Consider the following 22,203-nt stretch of genomic DNA (forward strand, 5'->3'; position numbering starts at 1 on the left):
AACAAAAGACATCCAGGCAATTGGGGATTCAATATTAAATTATTGAACTTCATATTTAATATTGAATAATTCAACATTGAATTATTGTACTGGATCCATATTTCTGAAAATTTGATTATAGTGTGGCAGTAATAAGGTGCTGCTAGTCCTGGCTTATGTTAAGTGTTCCAAAGGGACATTCCTGTTTCAGTTGTGTCAGAAGAAGTTTCTAGTAGTTTGTCCTACTTTAGAAATTATACTGACTCCACTAATTTTTATTGTAACCTGAAGTCGATTTGATTCATATTTGTATGAATTCTGCGAGTATGTTTTAAGAAAATCTTTCTGAATAAGCTGCTTCATGAAAACCTGGGAATTATTAAAATAGAAATCTACATATTGATATATCCATTTATATATACCAAAACCCATTTTTTCTTTATTTTATTACATTAAAAGAAAACTAAAGCCAAATTTGAAATGAGGAATAAATTTGCTAATAATATTGAACATGAAACAAATTGGTTATATTTAGGTGTGTTTATTAATTTGAAAAATCAGGTGGGAAAACACTTTTAGTGTACTGGTTTGTTTTAATGTCATTTTGGTCAGTATTTCTAAGTTTGTTTCAAAGCACAGTAAGTTTAGTTCTTCCCACTTAAATTTTTTTCCTTCATTTTAAGACTCAAGGACCCAGGAACTGGAAATAGAGAAATTACATTAAGTGCCAAAAAGGAGAGAGGCACATAACCCTCAGTTGTATAACTAAAGGTGAAAATGTGCTACCTTAAAAACCTTCAGTCAGAGCCCAGTAAAAAAGAAACAAAAAACCCCCATTCAATCAGATTTAATAATGGCTTTTGTAGCTAATGTTTTTATATTATCTTTAAACATTACTTGAATTATATTCTTATTGAATTAAGTATATATTTTCCAGTATAAAATTAGATTAAAATTCTTAAACTTCTGGAAACTATGCTTTCTTTTGAGAATGTATGCTTTCCTACGTGACAGGGTCCAATGTTGTATGAACCTGGGCTGATTCAATTTACATTTCTAACCCCACATTGGATTTCAAATATTTTTTACTACAATACTTACATATATTATACATTGACAAATACTATGTATATTTACATATACTATATTTGTGGTTCATTTTATGAATAACGTGGGATATGTTTTATACATAAGTGAGATTTATGTATTTATATGAGAGTTCATATTTACATATGTATATGAAGAGATTCATTAGATTGGACAGCCTTTTGAAAATATGAATGGGATCCAGAAAGCCGCCTTTGAGTATAACAATTACAGGTAGATAGTACTTTTAACATTATTAGTGCTTTATTCAACAGTATAATGGATGCTGTAGAACTAAGTGGCAATTTAATGCTTAAAGAAGTATAATACATTTCAGAATATGTAGGGTTTATATGTTCACAGCCAATGTAATATTTATTGGTTCTGAGAAAGTGAAGACTAAGTCAAAGGAAGATCATCCATAACATTGATGTCAAGATTTTCAAAGTCAATGTAGATGGCAAAATGAGTTTTTCTACATGATATTAATAATCTATGAAAAATATTATTATGAATGTTAATACAACTCACAAATATGAAACAATCACATTACAAGCTCCTCAAAGATCTTCTACAAGATTAAGATTATATATGTGGAATTTGTGTTTTATGGTACCAATTTTCCACTTTCAAATTCTTTATCTAGGTATGTCCTATTTTTCAACTATCGTTTTGTTTGTGTAAGTACTAAATATGATGGATAAGGGGAGGAGATAAATGATAGTTATAGATTTTATAGATTGTTGAGTATGAACTTATGCTAAGCATTTTTCATTCCTTATTTAATTGAAACAAATTCTAGCAGCTCTTATCTTTCATGGTTGCTGTGTGTTATTTCTCTTACAGACTTTGATTCTTGTTACTGGACTAGTTTCAGAACTCCTAAAATTTTTCCAGTAGGAGATACCAGTGCTTCTACCTAATTCAGATTCCTATATCCAGTAGTGATTAGAAAGTGTGCCTGATATTTATATGTTGAGTTTTAAGGAAGGAATGAATGAGTTCTTTTTAAAGTATACTGAGAGATCAAAATGCAGGAACTGCTAAGAAGATACAGATGGAGAGGAACAGACAAAAACTAGGTGGTTTTCTTCATTGGATTTTCCAAACACTAGTGTAATTTATTGATCATTCATGTGTGGTATTTTTCTCATTTTTATATTTTTAAATGTACATACTACTAATGGTTAATATTTATTGAGTACTTATAATATTCCAGTCCTGGTGCTTTAAATAGGTTATCTTGTTTAATCTTATTACCAATGTTAAGTATACTCTTACTGTGCCCATTTTATATATGAGAACACTGAGACTTAGAGAGGTTAAGTAATTTGAAGATGATGGCTTAATACTCAGGCAGTCTAGCTATAGAGCATACACTCCTAGCTACTAAACTGCATAATAACTTTGTTCCAGGCTGGTGAAAACATTAGCAGATGCTAATATTTATGGTTTAATTTTTTTTTTTTATGGCAGATTTCTAAAACAATGGCAACCCCACGGGGGAGGACAAAGAAAAAAGCACCTTTTGATCATTCTCTAGATAGCCTTCCTTTGAGGAGCTCCGGTAGGCAGGTATTACTCATTTGTTCATTCAGTGTACCTTTTCTTTGAACACACAGAATTATTTTGATTGGGACCAGAGAATAAAAGTTGAAAAGATACAACTCCAGTGCTCAAGTTGCTCACAATCTAGTGGAAAAATTCACAATACAGTCATAATGCAATGTGATAAAGTGATAGAATGGAGAAAATAGTGTATCTGGCAAAGCGAACTGCAAGTATAAAGGCATAGCATGTGACTCAGCATGAGGTGTTCAGAGAATTGCAGTTGTGTGGTTGCTTCCAGAACATGAGGCTGGGGCCAGATCGTGCATATCATTCATAGGAATTTGGACCTCAGCTTCTAGTTGGTTGGGTGTCATTGGAGGATTGCTTTTTTGTATTGGAGGGCTTTTTTGGTAGGGCTTTTATTTGTTTTTTAAAAGAAAAAATGGAAGGATAGAGTAATTCTGTAGAATTTTTCTAGTTTGTTATCAACAATACTGAGCATATAACTTTTCTAAGTAAAGAAAAAAATTTTTAATTTGAGAATGGCTTTTGTTTATTTTGACTGTCACTTTTTCCTAAGAATGGCTCACCTGAATTTGAGTTCTCTACTCAGATACCTATCATTAAAATGCTAGTTCTATATCTTTAGCCAAGTTAATGAATTACTTGCACAGAGCAGTTGCAAGGATATTGCTGTATTGTCCACCCCTGACCTACTGCCAGGATGTTCTTGACCTTCACATTTAGTACTTCTCACGTGGATGTGATTTCAGTAGTGAACCTTCTGCCACCTTCAACCCTGGTCATTTCGGTGAACTTTTAACCTCGGTTGGTTCCCCCTCAGGCAAAGAAGAAAGCAACAGAGACAACAGATGAGGATGAGGATTGCGGGTCAGAGAAGAAGTACAGGAAATGTGAAAAGGCAGGCTGTACAGCAACATGTCCTGTGTGCTTTGCAAGTGCTTCTGAAAGGTCTGTTTAGATGGTGTGTCTTGGCATCGTGTTTCTGCCCGTGAGAACATTCCTTGTGGGAACATCATCCTTGAAGATAGTTTTCCTAAAGATAGATATACATTCTGTAAGTCATCTAATAATAGAGACATTGCCCAGACATTCTGTACACACCACACCCTCCTTGACACCCTCCCCCTGTTACACTTCGCCCACTGGGAGAGACTGTACCCATATCAACTTTGCAGTACAGTGTCCTCACATCCTGCCAGCCATAGCTGTACCTCTCCTGGAGGTTGAGGGTGGGATGGTGTGGAGTGATGAGACAGTAGAAAGAACCCATTAGCTCCCTGTAGAGACCAGCATGTGTTTACTTTTCACTGTGTTTTCTCCCTCATGAAACATACCTTCTCTTCCCACATACACATAGAGGTCTCATAGACACTGTGTAGCTAACTACAGTCTTGCCATTTTTATTGGGGTGACACAGGTATGACTTTTTTTTTTCTCCCAGAGAAAAATCTTCAATTAAGGCTTAAGAGTCAATAAAACCTGGAAAACAAATTCTGTTTTTTTTTAAACATGAAGATGTGGTAGTGGTCATGTATACACTGGCATGATTTTTCATTCTCTTGCTATATTATCAGCTCTTTGACAGGTTATGTTTGTCAGATTGCCTGCTTGATGTTTAGATTACAGGTGGCCAGATTCCTTCTCTATCAATACTGGGCCAGATATTATTACTAGAGACTTCACTTCTCTCCTTCACACACATGGAGCTTGCAGCAAGTGCGGTGGCATCTGTTGTTTTGTGTCATAAAACCCTATCGTTGCTCCAAGGAGTCTTGCTTGTTAAGACTCCTAAGCCCCTGGCAGCCAGCTAGGTTAGGTACCACTGGTTTAAGTCCTTGTATCCTTGCCATGTATTATTATCTGTCAGTCATCCATTCCAGTTTCTCCTGTTTTTTTTTTTTTTTTTTAAATTATCCCCTGTTCTTAGCTTGTGGCTGTTAGGAGTCTAGGTGGAGATAATGCAAAATGGGTGCATAGGAGGTGCTTGCTAAATGTTTTTTAAGAAGAGAGAAGAAATCTTTATTCACTACCAAAGCTACATGTTTTCACTATTTTCAGATGCGCCAAAAATGGCTACACATCCCGATGGTATCACCTTTCTTGTGGGGAACATTTCTGTAACGAATGCTTTGACCATTACTACAGAAGGTATGTTTACTAATTGTTTGAGGTTTCTGTGGAGAATGGGGTATTCGAGGTAGTCAGATGCTTAAGTCCCTAGGCTTACTGAAATTATTTGACTGTTTCAGCCATGACTATAATTTTGACCAGAACTTTGCTGTAGTTTTGCGTGTGTGCACACTCAGGACTCAAAAAATATCTGCCACAAGACAGTTGTTTTTCTTAGTCTGCAAGTCTAAAATCCAGGTAATTCAACGTAGTATAAAAGAGGAAACTAAAGTCTCACCACTAGTCAGTGATAGATGCTGGAAAGTCTAGGAGCTGTTGATTCTGTTTTATTGTTTTCAGTTTCATTGATTTATGCTCTAATTTTTATTATCTCTGCTTGCTTTAGGTTTAATTTTGTTTTTTCTCTAGTTTCTTAAGTTGGAAGCTTAAATTACTGATTTTAGATCTTCTTTTCCAGTACATGCATTTAAATGCTACAAATTTCCCTCTAATTTAACTATATTCCACAAATTTTGATAACTGTTATTTTCATTATGTTTAAAATACTAATTTCCATTGAGTCTTCCTCTTTGACCCATAGGTTATTTAGAAGTAAATTTTTAATTTCCAAATATTTGGGACATCTCCAATAAGTTTTCTATTATTGATTTCTGGTTTAATTCTGTAATGGTTTGAGAATGTACTTTGTATGATTTCTGTATTGTAAGTTTGTCAAGGTTTGCTTTATGGCCCATAGTGCCCTGTGTCTTGGTGAATGTCTCACGTGCAGTGGAGAAAAATATGTATTCTACCATTGTCAGATGGAATGATCTATAAATACCAGATAGATCAAGTTGATTGATAGTACAGTTTAAGTCATATATATCCTTCTGATTTTATTCCTACATGATCTTTCAATTACTAGGAGAGGTGTCTTAAAGTCTGCAATTATAATTGTCTCTTGAAGTCTTCAATTATAATGCATATTTGTCTTTTTTCCTTTCAGTTCTATAAATTTTTGCCTCATGTATTTTTAATCTCTATTGTTAGTACATTTTACATCTGTCATTGTTATGGCTTCTCTGAAAACTGACCTCTATATGTAATATCCCTTGTCTTGTTAGCCCTGATAACAATCCTTGTTCAAATTAATATGGCTGTTTCAATTATCTTTTTATTAGTGTTAACATGATAACATTCTCCATTTCTTTACTTTTAATCTTTCTGAGTACTTTTGTATTTTTAGTAGATTTGTTGTACACAGCATATAGGTTTTTATTTATTTATTTTTTTAGAGGCGGGGTCTCTGGACGTTGCCCAGGCTGGTCTCAAACTTGGGACCTCAAGCGATCCTCCCGCCTCTGCCTGCCAAAGTGCTGGGATTACAGGCATGGGGCCAAAAAAAAAAAAAAAATATATATATATATATATATATATATATATATATGAAATTTCTTTTTAAAATAGTCCTATGCCCTCATTAGTTTTAGATATTAAAACTGACAAGAATGCACCCTTCTGACAGCCTGGTTTTAGGGGCCATGATAACTTCTCCGTTCCTTATATACAAGGCTAGATAAGTCCTTTACCTGAGATTTACTAACCTACCTCCTATTTTGAAAACCTGATTACTTACAGATAACTTGATATATATATTTTTTGTTTTTCAGCCATAAGGATGGATATGACAAATATACTACATGGAAAAAAATATGGACTAGCAATGGCAAAACTGAACCTAGTCCCAAAGCTTTCATGGCAGATCAGCAACTCCCCTACTGGGTAAGAATGATGCTCTCTTGTTCTGTAAAGCATTTGTGGAGCTAAATGTAAGAGGAATGGATGAAAATATTGATATTTAGGAAATCCTTCTTTTATTACGTTTGTTCTTTCTATGACTATTAAAACAAAAAAGTTTTTTTTTTTTTTTTGTGGAAAGCTTAGATAATTCAGCATAGTCTAAAAGAGGAAGCTAAAGTCGTCATACCATCCAGTGATAGCCATTGCTGAGCTTGATATATAACTTTATAGTCTTTTTTTCTGTACATAGTTTTGTTTGTTTAAATGCAATTTCATGATTTATAGACAAATCCTAATTAGATTTAAAATCAGACTTCAGATATAATTTTTCTGACTTTTAGTTTTCTTAATTAGACTTTATATTCTTTTTTCATTTAGCCATTGTTTAAAAAGAATTTTTATGATTGTATATATCGTATAAATATACCACCATTTAATAAATAATGTGCTAATATTTTGAATATTATAAGTAATTCTGAGCTTCTCTGTGCACACTTAAAAATTTTTTTCATTGACGTGAAATTCATATAACATAAAATTAACCATTTTATTTATTTATTTTTCAAGACAGTCTCTCTCTCTGTTGCTCAGGTTAGAGTGCCATGGTGTCAGCCTAGCTCACAACAACCTCAAACTCCTGGGCTCAAGCGATCCTCCTGCCTCAGCCTCCCACATAGCTGGGACCACAGGCGCACACCACGATGCCCAGCTAATTTTTTCTATTTGTAGTAGATACGGGGTCCTGCTCTTGCTCTTGCCTCAGGCTGGTCTCGAACTCCTGACCTCAAGCAGTCCTCCTGCCTTGGCCTCCCAGAATGCTAGCATTATAGGCATGAGCCACTGCGCCTGGCCAAATTAACCATTTTAAAGTGTACAATTCAGTGGCACTTAGTATATTTACTGTGTTGTGCAATCACTACCTCTATCTAATTCCAAAGTATTTTCATCACCTACAGAGAAGCCTTAATTATCCCTCTCTCCAGTCCCTGGTACTAGTAATGCTAATCTTCCTCATGGATTTACCTATTTTGGATGTTTCATATGAATGGAATCATGCATTAGGTGACCTTTCATGTCTGGCTGTTTTTACTTAGCATTATGTTTTTGTGGTTCATCTACATCATAGCATGTGTCAGTATTTCATTCTTTTTTATGGGTGATTAATATTCCATTGGGTGGATATGTCACAGTTTGCCCAGTCATCTGCTGATTAACATTTGGGTCATTTCAGCCTTTTGGTTATTGTGAATAGTGCTGCTGTGAACATTCATATACAAATATTTGAAGTAACTGTTTGCAATTCTTTTGGTAATATACCTAGAAACGGAATTGCTGGATCTTGTGGTAATTCTGTGTTTAACTATTTGAGAGGCCTCCAAACTCTTTTTGTTAGATGCTGCACCATTTTTCGTTCTTTCTCTAGGGTATGAGGGTTTAGTTTTCTCCACATCCTTGCCAACTCTTTTTTATTTTTTGATGCTAGCCATTCTGTTGGGTTTAAAGTGTTATCTCATTTGGTTTTAATTTGCATGTCCCTAATATCCAACAACACTTTTTGTGTTATTCATTTGTATATCGTTGTAGAAATGTTGTTCATGTGTATATCATTGGAGAAATGTCTGTTTACATCCTATGCCCGTTTTTAAATTCAGTTTATCTTTCTGTTGTTGAGTTGTAAGAATTTTTAAATATACTTTGGATACTAAACCCTTATTAGATCTGTGATTTGCAAATGTTTTCTCCTATAGGTTGTCTTTTTACTTTGGTAGTGTCCTTTGGTGTACAAAATTTTTAATTTTGATGAAGTTGAATTTATCCATTTTTTTTTCTTTTGTTCCTTGTGCTTTTGGTGTTGTAGCTAAGAATCCATTTCCAAATCCAAGGTCATAAAGATTTACCCCTTGTTTTTCTTCTAAGAGTTTTAGCGTTTTAGTGCTGACTTTTGGGTATTTGAGTTAATTTTTGTATATGTCTCTTCACACATGTGTATATGTCTTTACACATACACAAAAATTATATAGGGGGTCTAACTTCATTCTTTTGCATGTGAATATATCTGCACACTTTTTAAAAATAAACTTTTTATTTTGGGATAATTTTAAATTTACAGAAAGTTGCTAAGATATTACAGAAAGTTTCCATAGATTCTTCACCCAGTTTCCCCTAATATTATCATCTTACATACCATGATTATTTGTCAAATTAAGAAATTAAAATTGGCACAGTACTACATTATAGACTTTATTTGGATTCCATCCATTTTCTCACTAATGTTCTTTTACTATTCCAGGATCCAACTGAGCATACCACATTGCATTTAGTGTGCATACTTTTTGACTAACAAACTAAATTTAACTCTGATTATTTCTTTAGGTTATGGCGGGAAAAATCTTTCTGACAACCACACTCAGAGCCCCTTTGCACTGAGCTAGTATTGAATCAGAAATTACCCTAATGGAGTAAAGGTGGATTTTATGGGTGGTGGTGATGCAAGGGGGAGAAAAAAATAGGATTGCTAAAAGGTTGGAGAAGTTGACAAAGTGGTGGAGGATAGAAATGGTAACTGATGATTAGCCAACTTGTTGATCTTGATTTATTATTTCCCATCTAGGTGCAATGTACAAAACCTGAGTGTAGAAAATGGAGGCAGCTTACCAAGGAAATCCAGCTTACTCCACAGATAGCAAGGACTTACCGATGCGGTATGAAACCAAATACTACTGTTAAGGTATGATCTCTCTTGGTTTTCCCTTTGAAGTAATTGACACATTAATGTAGTTGTCAGTAAATAGGAATGGTGTATGTTTTTCATTTATTGTATTAATCACTGTTACAGGGGTGTAGTGGTGTGCATGTAATAGAATCTCATCTATAATGGCTTAATCAATTAAGGATTTTACTTTCTGTCATTACAAGCAATTTGGAATTAGGCTGTCCAGAACTGAGTTAGTTGCCCAAGGAAGTCTCCTTCTAGTTTCCAGTCCAGCCACCTTTCTTTTATCTTCCATCCTTATGGCTGTGAGGTGGTTGCTGCACCACCAGCCATTGTGTCCAAATTCTAAGCAGAAAAGAAGGGAAGGGCAAAGGGCAAGAAGGGTGCTAGCTGAGTCCATCCCATTTTTATTCGGGACACAGGAGCTCTTCTGCAAGTTCCAGCAGTACATTTCTACTTATATCTCCTTGGTCAGAACAGAATCATGCAGCTACTCTTAATTACAACGAGAACAAAGCAAGAAAATATTTTATAACTGAACATGGTGCAAAACCAAACAAAACCAGGATCCTGGTAGTAAGGAACAAGGGATGAATAGATATGTTTGGCAGTTAGGACTCAGCTATGGTTGGTTTACTGTGCCTTTTTTGAAATCTGGCAATTACTTAATGTTTAAAAATGTAATTGTTTTAGTGTGTTAGGGGTATTAGTCTATACAAATGTTGTTCATACCTACAGTACATTACAGAATATTAGGAATCATTGTAGTCTCCAGGAGCAAAATACTTTGTTTTTAAACATTGAGATATAATTCACATACCATAAAATTAACCCTTTTAAAGGATACAATTCAGGCCAGTTGCCTGAATTACAGTGACTCAGGCCTGTAATCTAGTACTCTGGGAGGCTGAGGCAGGAGGATTGCTTGAGCTCAGAAATTCAAGACCAACAAGAGCAACACCCCATCTCTACTAAAAATACAAAAATTAGCCAGGCATCATAGTGTGCGCCTGTAGTCCCAGCTAGTCGGGAGGCTGAGGCAAGAGGATCGCTTGAGCCCTTGAGTTTGAGGTTGCAGTGAGCTACGATGATGCCACTGTGTTCTACCCAGGGCAACAGAGCAAGACTCTGTCTCAGAATAAATAAATAAAAAGTATACAATTCCATGGTTTGTAGTATAGGTTGACTGATACAAAAGTCTGAAATGCTCCAAAATCAGAAACTTTTTGAGTGCCAACATGATGTGCAAAGGATATGCTCATTGGAGCATTCCACATTTTCAGAATAGGGATGTTCAACTGATAAGAATATTGTAAATATTCCAAAATCTGAAATCTAAAAACACTGCTAGTACCAAGCATTTTGGATAAGGGAAACTCAACCTGTATATTCCCTAAAGCTTGGGATTTAAAATACAAGCAGTATTAAAGCAATGCATAATATTGTAAAAAAAATTTAGAAGATTTTATAAAGTGAAATGATGAAAAAAAGGGTATGAACATTAAGGAGTTAGATTCTTTTTTTGTTTTAAATATTACATGAATATAATCTCAGGATTTAAAAAAAGTATATTGAATGTATGTATAAATATATACACACATAATACACAAATAATAAATGAAAGTCCTCCTTAACTGCTTTCATAGGTTACCATTCTTTACAAGTCATTAATCCTACTAGAACTTTTAAAAATACATTTGATTACATCTTTATGATAGGCACTTTTTAAAGGTTATTTATATGAATATCCAAACTACTTTTTAAAGGTTTAAAGATCGATCTATAGCTCAGAGCGATCACTATATCAAAAACTAACCTGCATAACAGATTTTTAAATTGCATATTTTTGTTATTGTGATATGATTACATATTATAATTACATGCACAGATCTTAAATGAGTTTCATTGAGTTTGGGGAAATATCTATAATGGGTAGCCTGTGTGCCAACCAAGATATAGAATGTTTCTATCACCGTAAAAAATTCCAGTTATTCGCTCCCGTAAGAGACAACTGCTTTTCTGATTTCTATCCCCATAAATTAGTTTTGCCTGCTCTTCCACTTCATAAAAATGGAATTAGCCAATGTAAACTCTTTAGTAATTGGTTTCTTTCACTGAGTAAAATTGTTTTTGGGATTCATTCATGTTGTTATATGCATCAGTATTTTCATTTTATTGCTGAATATTCCATTGTATGTATATACCACAATTTGTTTAACCATCCTTCTATTGAAGGATGCTTGTGTTGTTTTAAATTTTTTGCTATTATGAATAAAATTTTAGTGAATATTCAGTGCAAGTGTTTTTGTAGACCTATGTATTCATTTCTTATGAGTAAAATACACAGGAGTGGAATTGATGAATCATATGGTAAATTTATTTAACATTTATGAAACTGCTGAACTGTTTTCCATGGTTGTTGTACCAAACTACATTTGGTAATGTATTTTTTTTCTTTAATTATAGCCATTCCAATGGGTATGTACTGGTATCTCATTGTGGTGTTAGTTTGCATTTCTCAGATAACTAGTGATCCTGAGCATATTTTCATATGCATATTGGCCATTCATAGTTCCTCCTTGGAAAATATGTTTTTTTTTAATTAGGGCTGTCTTACGGATTTGTAGTTCTTTATGTAATCTGGATATGAGTATGTAAATATGTAAGTATGTATTTTGAATCTTTTTTCCCAGTCCATGTTAAGTCTTTTCTAAATAGGTCTTTTTTTAGGAGCTTTCAACTTTGAAGCCTACTTTCTGCATTTTTCCATCTATGCTTAGAGCTTTTTGTGTCTTTTCTGAGAAACTATTGGCCACCTTTCACCTTGTAAAAATATTCTGTGTTTTCTTTACAGTTTTAGCCTTTACATTTAGGTCACTGTTTCTTTAATTTTTGATTTTGATGTAAGGGATAGGCTAAGATTCAACTTTTTTCTATACAAGGCTGGGTGCTGTGGCTCACACCTGTAATCCTAGGCACTTTGGGAGGCTGAGGCCAAGAGTTTGAGACCAACCTGGGCAACATAGCGAGACCCCATCTCTACAGAAAAATAGAAAAATTAGCTGGACACGGTGTCATGTGCCTGTGGTCCCAGCTACTTAGGAGGATGAGGCAGGAGAATCACTTGAGCTTGGAGTTTGAGGTTGCAGTGAGCTATGTTGATGCCATTGCACTCCTACTGGGGTGACAGAGTGAGACCCTGTCTCAAAAAAATTTTTTTTTTCCATACAGATATTTAGTTGTTCATTACCATTTGTTGAGAAGACTATTCCCATTGAATTATCTTAGCACCATTATAAAAAAATCTGTTGACCATATCTGTAGGTCTATTTCCGGACCTCGTTCCATTGATCTTTGTTTATCTTGATTCAGTGCTATGCTGTTGTGATTATTGTATCTTTATGGTAAGTCTTAAAATCAGGTAATGTAAGTTCCTCTAACTTTGTTTTTCTTTTTCAAGATTGTTTTGGCTAGTCTAGGTCTTTCATATTTCTATATAAGTTTTATCAGCTTGTTAGTATCTACTAAAACACCTCTTGGATTTTGATTGGAATGCATTGTGTCTATAGATCATTTGGAGGAGAATTGACATCTTTACATTTTTCAAACTTCTAAGGGCTTGGCAAATGATGGCTCATGGGCCAAATCTGGACCACACCTATTTTTGTAAATAAAGTTTTATTGGAAGACAGTCATGCTCATTTATTATGTAGTGTCTGTGGCTGTTTTCATGCTGCAGTGACAGAGTTGTTGTGACAGAGCCTTAACTATTTATTATTTGGTTCTTTACAGAAGATGTTTCCTGACCCCTCTTTTGACCCATGGGCGTAGTATATCTCTCCATCTTTTCATGGTTCTTTAATTTCTCCCAACGATACTTTCTAAGTTTTCACTGAGGTTGTCTTTTGTTAAATTTATTTCTAGATTTGTTTTCTGTAATTGTAAGTAGAATTTATTTTTAACTCCATTTTTAAGTTGTTCATTGTTGCAATTATATAGAAAGACAATTGATTTTTGTATATTGACCTCATACGCAGAGATTTTGTTGACTTCACTTACTAAGTTTCATAGAACGTTTTGTAGATTCCTTTGGGCTGTCTACAAAACCAGGCATATAATCACGGCTGTCTACCAACTTTTCTTTTTGCTCTTTGTCTTGCCTTATTACATTGGTCAGAACCACCAGTGACAGCATTCTCTGTAGAAGTGGTGAGAGCAGACATCCTTGCCTTGTTCCTGACTTTAGGAGGAATGTGTTCAGTATCTATTATTATGTACAGTGTTGGCTGTAGCCTTTTGCAGATGCCTTTTATGAGATCGGACAAGTTCCTTTTCCTAGTTTGCTGAGAGTGTTTTGTTACAAATGGATGTTGGATTTTGTCTAATACTTTTGCTGAATCTTATGATCATATGTTTTTTCTCCTTTCATCTGTTAGTGTGGCGAATTACACCAGTTTTGAAATGTTGAAGCAATGTTGCATTCCTGGGGGAAAAAAATCCCACTTGTTCTTAGTGTATTATGCTTTTTATATATTTACCAGATTCGATTATATTTCTGTTAAAAATTTTTGCATCTGTGTTCATGAGGGATACTTTGTCACTTTCCTTTCTTGTAATATCCTGATCAGCTTATGCTTTCAGAGTTATGCTGGCTCCATAAAACAATAGGGAATTATATCCTCCTTTCAGTTTTGTTAGTTTTTTGTATTAGGTTGATATTATTTCTTTTTTAGTGTTTGGTTGAATTCACTAGTGAAGCAATTTGGGCCAATAGTTCTCCCTGTAAGAAGTTTAGAAATTAAAGATTCAATTTCTTTAATAAATATGTGGCCATTTAGGTGGTTTATGACTTCTATCCATTTTGAAAGATTGTGTTTTTCAAGGAAGTTGTCATTTTCATCTACATTGTCAAATTGTTAAAGTTGTTTGCACTGTTCCCTTATTCTCCTTTTAGTGTCGGTGGGCTCTGTGTTGGTATCCCTTTTATTCCCTGATGTTAGTAATTTGGGAGTGCGGGATGGAAAGCCCAACCTGGGACCAGGTGTCTGGAATTGGTAAGACCTGTTCTAAAGTCTTTCACTTTAGCCCTTGATTAATTCTCAAGCTCAACTTTTGAGAGTAGAAACCGTCTCTGAAGGGTAGAAAAGAAAAAAATGGAAGGGGGCTGTCAACAAGGGGGTGGGTAAGTCCTTTCCAGGCTGAGTGGCTGCAGTGATGGGAACTGGAATCTGAGTAATGAAGACACCACGGGCTCGTGAGGTGGCGTGGAGCACGTCCAGCTGACAGGGACGATGCCTTGGTTGCACTGACCTTAACGAGCACCTGTGCCACTCACTGATTACTTCTCAATAAAAAGTAGACTCAGTAGCTGTCATTATAATGTTAAGGGAGAGGTTAGCTAAGCAGTCCAAAAAAAGCAGATTATTTTAATAGATTCTATTTTTTGAGCTATTTTCATGCAACCTATTTATGTGATGATTTTTAGTTCCAAACAATTATTTTAAAAAGATTTTGGATAACTTGTATAATAATATTGTTATTAAATACTAGGTATGATTTTACATTTTGTTCTGTGCTTTGACTAAACTGTAATTTGGAGTTAGCCATAATCTCTCTTTTACCTGCTGGTAATTGAATGTACAACTTTGACATTATCTCTATGAATTGCTCAGACTATCCACGTGCCTTTTTTTATTTGTTAGAATTTTTCTTTGGGTGGCAGTTGTCATTTTTGGTTTCTTCAATTTAAGTAGTTTTTGAAAACTCTAAGGTTTTCTTTAGAATGTTTTTAGACAAATGATATGTGTTCATAATTGAAAAATTCAAACAATATAGAAAAGAATAGATAACTAGGTGAATTTTTTTAGTTGCCTTTATGAAATAACCACCATGAGTGAGATTCACTCAAGAATATTCCTGCATGTGTACCGGGAGAAGGCCTGGTTGACAGATAGCTTCCTATTAATGAATAGTACTATACATGCTGTTTTTTTTGTAAAATGATTGAGTTTAACATCAATTTAAGAAAAAGAAGCCAAAGTGAAATAAAATTGCTGAACATAAAATATTTCTTCATTCCAAGAAATATTAGTTTTTTAAAAATTCCCTAAAAGGTTGAGAAAATGTATTATGACAATGATAAGAAGTTGGAATCATTCTAACTTTAAAAAAAAAAAAACTTGTTTCAATTTTAGATGATATTGATTGATACCCTGCTATGAAATCAGAAAAAAGTAAATTACGTTACACTTTAGCCTACCTCCCCTTTTCCTCTCAGGAAAAGGGTTTTTGTTAGGGTTTTTTTTTTTTTTTCCCTTAGTGTGTCAGAGATTTTACTAATTATTTTCTATAACCATATTCCCTTGCTCTCACCTCTGTATTAATGTGGATTTACTACTCTCTGCAGTTTCTCTTACCTTAGTTCTTTTTATCCTAACTTCTTTATTTTGATTTGTCACTTTGTTGGCTGTATTTTAACATCAAGTGTTTTTTTTTCCAGGAGAGTCTCAGAGATGTAAGACTTTTTACATTTTAGAAAATTTAATTTCTTTTCTTTCTTCCCACCCCACCTTATAGTTGGAGCCTTTATGATCTCCTTAAATTCCAACTCCTAAGGATGATATCAAATCTCTTTAATCTCCCCCCCATCACCCTCCATTGAGACCCCTCCAACCAGTCTGAATTGATTACTATTTATAACCTAAGGTTTTTTTCAATACAGCATCTTGCTCTGTCACCCAGGCTAGAGTGCAGTGATGCCATCATAGCTCAGTGCAAACTCAAACTCCTGGGCTCAAGCAATCCTCCTGTCTCAGCCCTACCCACCCTCTAGCTGGGACTATAAGCGTGTGCCACCACACCTGGCTAATTTTAAAATTTTTTATGGAGACAGGATCTCAAACACCTGGCCTCAAGTAGTCCTTCTGCCTCGGCCTCTCAAACTGCTAGGATTATAGGCATCAGCTACTGTGCCCGGCCGTAACTTGAACTTTTGAAATATTAATTTAAATGATGTTTATTGACCCAGGGTCATTTTGGTTTTCAGTTTAGTATGCTTTCAGGGACAAAGCTGGGGAAGGTTTATTTGTGGAACAACATGAAAGAGAACAGTAGCGAACTACGCATACTGTTCTGGATCTTTGTCATGTGATATGCCTTAAAGATGCTTCCATATCAATACATAAAGATCTCTTCTTTCTCTTTAATGACTGTCTAAATAACAGTCGACTGAACAGATGTCCCATGTTTAGTTAAGCACCATCGAAGATCATTTAGATGACTTTTATTATTATTATTATTTTATTGTTTTATTGTTAGTGATGGGGCTGTAGGGAATAGATTTGTATTTATGCCATTTTTGAGTATAATCAGGATCAATTTCTGGAAATAAAATTTCTGTATCTAAGGGTATATACCAGTTGTTTTTATATGAAATAATTTTTAGACACAAAAAGATATATAACTTGTATGTAAGGAATAAAGAATTAAAGCAAACATGTGTGTACCTGCCACCTAGTGTAAGAAACAGAGCACTTCTAATGTTTTGGACCTTGCAGTGTGCGCCTCAGTAGTTACTCCCTGTCTTCTCCCTGCTGGGGTAAACAGCATTCTGAATTTTGTTTTTCTTATTCCCTTGCTTTTTGTTAGAGTTAATAACATATTTTGGAAACCCTAAACATTAAGTATTGCCTGTTTTTGTACTGGTTTTAAATTGTATCATCGCTGCTTGTGTGAATACTTGGTGAAAATTCATTGAGCTGCATCCCCATAAAGACACTGAACGCTCACCAGCCACTCAGAAGCCCCCTGGGTCCACTTCTTGCCACAGCCTCCATCCCTTCTTCCCCAAAGTAGCTGCCTGCTTTTGTGACTTACAAAACTATCAATTTTTTTTACTTGTTTTTGAATTTTATGTAAATGAATCATTTGGTCTGGCTTCTTTGGCTCAACATAATGTTTGTGAGGTGCGTCCACATTGTAATGTGTAGTTGTAGTTCATTCTCATTGCTGTGCAGCGTGCCAATGTTTGACTATATGACTTAGGTATCCATTCTACTGTTGATGAACTTTTGAGTTGTTAGCTTTTTTCTATTACAAACAATGCTTCTTTAAACTTTTTTTTTTTTTTTTTTGAGACAGAGTCTCGCTCTATTGCCTGGTCTAGAGTGCCGTGGCATCAGCCTAGTTCATAGCAACCTCAAACTCCTGGGTCAAGCAATCCTCCTGCCTCAGCCTCCCAAGTAGCTGGGACTACAGGCATGCGCCACCATGCCCAGCTAATTTTTCTGTATTTAGTTGTCTGGCTATTTTCTTTTTATTTTTAGTAGAGACAGGGTCTTGCTCTTGCTGAGGCTGGTCTTGAACTCCTGACCTCAAGTGATCCTCCCACCTCAGCCTCCCAGAGTGCTAGGATTACAGGCATGAGCTACCACACCTAGCCTGAACATTTTTCAATACTTCTGCTAGGACACATGTACAAGGGTCTCTCTAGAAAATATATCAAGGTTAGAATTGCTGGGCATATCATATGTATCTTTGGTTATACAAGATAATGCAAATTGTGCATTTTAAACTGTTCATATTTTGTCACGTTGCTGTCTGTAGTTGTTATATTCCTTTATATTTCCACCAGAAACATCTTATGAGAGTACCTGTCTCTATACACTCTCACTTATACAGTATTTTATCAAAACAGTTTTTCTTTGCCTGTCTGATAGGTGAAAAGGGGTATCTTATTGAAGGTAAATTGACACTTAAGATTATATTTTATAAGTAAACCTAATTAAAACTTGGTTTTGTTTTTGCAGCCTGAGACCTCAGATCATTGTTCCCTGCCAGAGGATCTAGTGAGTATTTCTGCATATTCTGGATTGGGGTTAATTGTGCCTTCAATAAGTACTATAAGTAAATTACAGTAACAGTTTTATCAGTTTCTTTGTCTTTATTTCATTGCTGATCAAAGACTTTTTAATGTAAAGTAACTATATTATGAAAATGCTAGCAATAGTAGTATTGTGCGTGATCCCACCCCCACAACTTAAAAAAGTAAAATGGTATTGCTTTACATTAAAAGGAAATAAACAGGAAGACACTGCTCCCCTGCCTCGTTTGAGGGATCAGACCTGCTATACTTGTTTTTCAAGGATGACTTTGTGACCTCTTCTCCACTTGACTCCTTCTAAGAAAAGAACAAGAGGGCCATAATTTGGTTGTCTTGGCTTGGATTCAGCTGCAGGAGTGTGTCTGTGCATTCTGACCTCAGCCAGACTGCTCTGTCCTGGCAGTGCCCAGATGTGAGGGGGGAACAGTACCCCAGCTGGCAAGGCCTCTTCACATTTCCTGCATCTTTATAAAACTTTGCTACCTGAGTTGACAAACTCCATGTGCCATGTAACCAGAGCCAGTGACTGTTTCAGAAAACAATTTTTAAAATTCTGGGTTTCTGAGTTTCTAAAATTCTGAGTCATTCTAATTTTGAGTGATTTAGGATTATGAATTTGAGGTTTTTCTAGATGTGTGAAACTCAGGGTCTATGATAGATTTTCAGAATTGACACCTGGCAAATCTGCTTTGAATCCATTCTGTTATATGAAGAGGTGTGTATATGTATATGTGTGTGTATATATGCATTTTTAATAATAGATTATACCCTCAAACCACAGTAAAGTGCTGGCCCAAATAATTTCTGAATTTAGCATAGAAAGGATGAGATTATATAAAGGAAAAATAGCTTTAAATACAGTTGCAGTACTTATTGTTCTGTCCCCTAATATAGAGACAGTTTTGCACCCAGAAGAATACAAACTTTAGGACAGAGGCCATATACATGGGCTATAAGAACTTAAAATATTTGGAAAAGTCCCTGGATATTCATCTGCCAGTTACTTATTTTTATGGTCAGTCAAAAAAAAGCCAGGAACAGGTCTATAGCCATAATCATTTACCTTTTTTTTTTTTTTTTATTCCTATGGATTATAGGGTCACTTTTAAAGCAGTTTCTAAATTTCAAGTTGGTGTGTAGGTTTCCTAGGGCTGCTGTAACAAGTTACCACAACCTGGTTGGCGTGAAACAATAGAAATGTATTCTCCCGCAGTTCTGGAGGCCAGAAGTCCAAAATCAAGGCGTTGGCAGGGCTGTGCTCCCTCTGGAGGCTCCAGGGAGGATCCTCCCTTGTCTCTTCCAGCTTCTGGTGGTCGCCAGCAATCCTTGGCCTTCCTTGGCTTATAGACACACCACTCTGATCTCTGCCTCTGTCATCACGTGGCCACCTTCCCTGTGTGTCTTCCCTGACTCTATGTCTCTTCTCTTCTTATAAGGACACTAGTCATAGTGAATTTAGGGCTTTCTCAGTTGCAGAATGACCTCATCCTAACTAATTACATCTGCACAGATTTTATGTCCAAGTAAAGTCACATTCTGAGGTTCCAGGTGGGCATGAATTTTTGGGGAACACTAATCCAGCACACTGGGTATTTGATTAAATATGTTAAATGGATTGACTACATAAAGTATCATTTCTTCAGTGGCATATGTATTAAAGATGACAGTGGGATTTTTGGTGGCATATTGACAGAATTCTAGCCAGGTGTCCATGAATGGTGCCTAGCAAGAGCAAATGCTAATTTATTAGTCACTGTTTTGAGTTTCTCCCATACTAATGCAGAGGCTGGGTAGGCATGCCCTCAGGTGGGCTTCTAGGGAAAAGAAAGACTAGAGGCTGGGTAGGTGGCTCTCGCCTGTATTCCTAGCACTCTGGGAGGCTGAGGTGGGAGGATCACTTGATGTCAGGAGTTCCAGACCAGCCTGAGCAAGAGCAAGACCCCATCTCTACTAAAAAAACAGAAAGAAAAACAAAATAGCTGGGCAACTAAAAATAGAAAAAAATTAGCTGGGCGTGGTGGCATTTGCCTATAGTCCCAGCTACGTGGGAGGCTGAGGCAGGAAGATCGCTGAAGCCCAGGAGCTTGAGGTTGCTGTGAGCTGGGCTGATGCCACAGCACTCTAGCCTGGGCAACAGAGCAAGACTCTGTCTCCAAAAAAAAAAAAAAAGACTAGGACTAGGTGGTAAGATGGCAAGGTCTTGGCTTTGGGTCTTTGGGTCTTGACTCAGTTTGTCCACTCTACTATGTGACCCAGGAAATAGAAAAGAATAGGAAGAGGCAGGTTCATGTTTTTTAAGGCACCAACCCTTCTGCCCTCTACGTGGTACAATCAGAGTGTCAGGGGCTGAATTCTGTTTAGTCTTTCCTAGGGACTGAGCTAGGAGTGGGCTTGGTAGAGGCAGACCTGGTGTGTTCAGGAAGAAGCTGGAGCTCCCTTTCTTTTGGGACAGTGTAGGCTGGTCAAGGATACCAAACCTAGGACAAGCCTTGAGAACAAAGGATGCAGACTCAAATACCTTCAAGGAGATATTTGTGAGGCAGCTGGCAGTAATTTATAGGCGGTATAAGGGCTTGTAGTAAACTGAAAAATGCTTGCCCCCATTTGAACTCTGAAATCTAAAGACCAAACAAAATGCATCTCTAAGCCAGATTTACCCTGTAGACTATAAGTTTGCAAACTTCTGCTTGATGGCAAATGGCATTTGCAAGGAGCCTGGAGACCTGTCTACAGAGGAGGTCCCTGAGCTCAAGGTTCCCTGTGACAGATTCTTAGAATTCTTGGAACATATGTTTAACATTGTGCTTAAAAAAGGCTTTCTGTCTACCATGGGCTTTGTGGCAATGTCGCTTCAGAAGCCATGTAGGTTTTATTTTTATTGCAATAGTTAGCCATCATGGGGGTGCTATGATCCAGTGACTCCATATGTTAAACCAACTCTGGAACATGATCACATATTTGAAGACTGAAAATAGCTTATTTTGTTCAGTTCTACATTTGGCATCTTACTTTGATGGTTGCAGTGTAGTTTTCTCTCTGAAAGCTTTGTGGTAGTGCTTGGCAAAAATCAGTAATCGTTGACCACTACTCAGAGGCATTATTTTTTATGCCCACTTTCTCAATTTCAACTGTCTTGAAATCCTGAGTAAAAGGAGGCAGGGGGGCTGGATGATAGATGATTACCAAGAAGAGATCTATTTCCCATGTCAGGCTTAAACCTGGGCTCAGGGTATAGTAAATGGATGCAGCTTTAAGACTTAGCTGGCATTGGCTGAGGGATGGGTGGAGGAGGCTATTGATGTATACCGGAAAGAATTCTGCCTAGGAAACATTCTCTCCAGGTGTCATCAGCCCATTTTCGTTTGAAAATCTGTGTGTGCAGAATTGTTAAGATTGAGAGGGGAAAAGCACAATAAGAGGGTTAATTAAAGATGAATGAAATGAAGAGAATCCTGTCCTTGGCGGAATCTGCATGTACACTTCTTGTCTGTTCTTCTCCCTCTTCTGCTCGGCCCCTCACAGCGAGTGTCGGAAGTTTCCAACCATTGGTGGTACTCCATGCTCATCCTACCTCCTTTGCTGAAAGACAGCGTGGCAGCACCCCTGCTCTCTGCCTACTACCCCGACTGTGTCGGCATGAGCCCCTCCTGCACCAGCACAAACCGTGCCACCGCCAGCAGCAATGCCAGCCCAGGGAAGCTGGAGCACTCCAAGGCAGCCCCCTCTGTGCTGGGTGAGAGCCGTTCCTAGTACTCCCTGCATTCCATTCCCCTCCCGTCCCTGGAAATGTGGGTGAGCAAAATGCAAAAGATTTTTTTTTAATGTAAGCAGCCTGTGACATGAAGCACATTGTTGTTTCATGGGTTTGGTCATCCTGTGGATCAGTCATATCGTTTGTATAGCGTGCAGTTAATTTTTCCCTCACGAATCTAGAAGGCCTGTAGCACTCACTCATGAATTACCTACAGGATTTAATGAATGTTTACTTGAAAGTTGGATAGCTGTTTCATTTAATGATAACATGAGCTCTGACTTGTCAGGAAGCAGTTTTGAGCTACAT

At 36.4% G+C, this 22,203-nt stretch overlaps 1 protein-coding gene across 6 annotated transcripts in view; it reads left to right on the plus strand.

Annotated features, from left to right (window-relative positions):
* The window catches only part of KDM1B (lysine demethylase 1B), a 50,586-nt gene that overhangs the window by 1,216 nt on the left and 27,167 nt on the right, over nucleotides 1–22,203 (plus strand). For all 6 annotated transcript variants that reach the window (XM_045551856.1, XM_045551857.1, XM_045551862.1 and 3 more), the window contains 7 exons: nucleotides 2,542–2,640; nucleotides 3,461–3,588; nucleotides 4,699–4,788; nucleotides 6,420–6,531; nucleotides 9,161–9,277; nucleotides 18,070–18,108; nucleotides 21,666–21,876. In XM_045551856.1, the coding sequence (XP_045407812.1) occupies nucleotides 2,554–2,640; nucleotides 3,461–3,588; nucleotides 4,699–4,788; nucleotides 6,420–6,531; nucleotides 9,161–9,277; nucleotides 18,070–18,108; nucleotides 21,666–21,876 (784 nt within the window). In that variant the 5' untranslated portion in view covers nucleotides 2,542–2,553. The remainder of the gene's footprint in view (nucleotides 1–2,541; nucleotides 2,641–3,460; nucleotides 3,589–4,698; nucleotides 4,789–6,419; nucleotides 6,532–9,160; nucleotides 9,278–18,069; nucleotides 18,109–21,665; nucleotides 21,877–22,203) is intronic.

This window comes from Lemur catta, chromosome 5, assembly GCF_020740605.2.
Source record: "Lemur catta isolate mLemCat1 chromosome 5, mLemCat1.pri, whole genome shotgun sequence".
NCBI lineage: Eukaryota > Metazoa > Chordata > Mammalia > Primates > Lemuridae > Lemur > Lemur catta.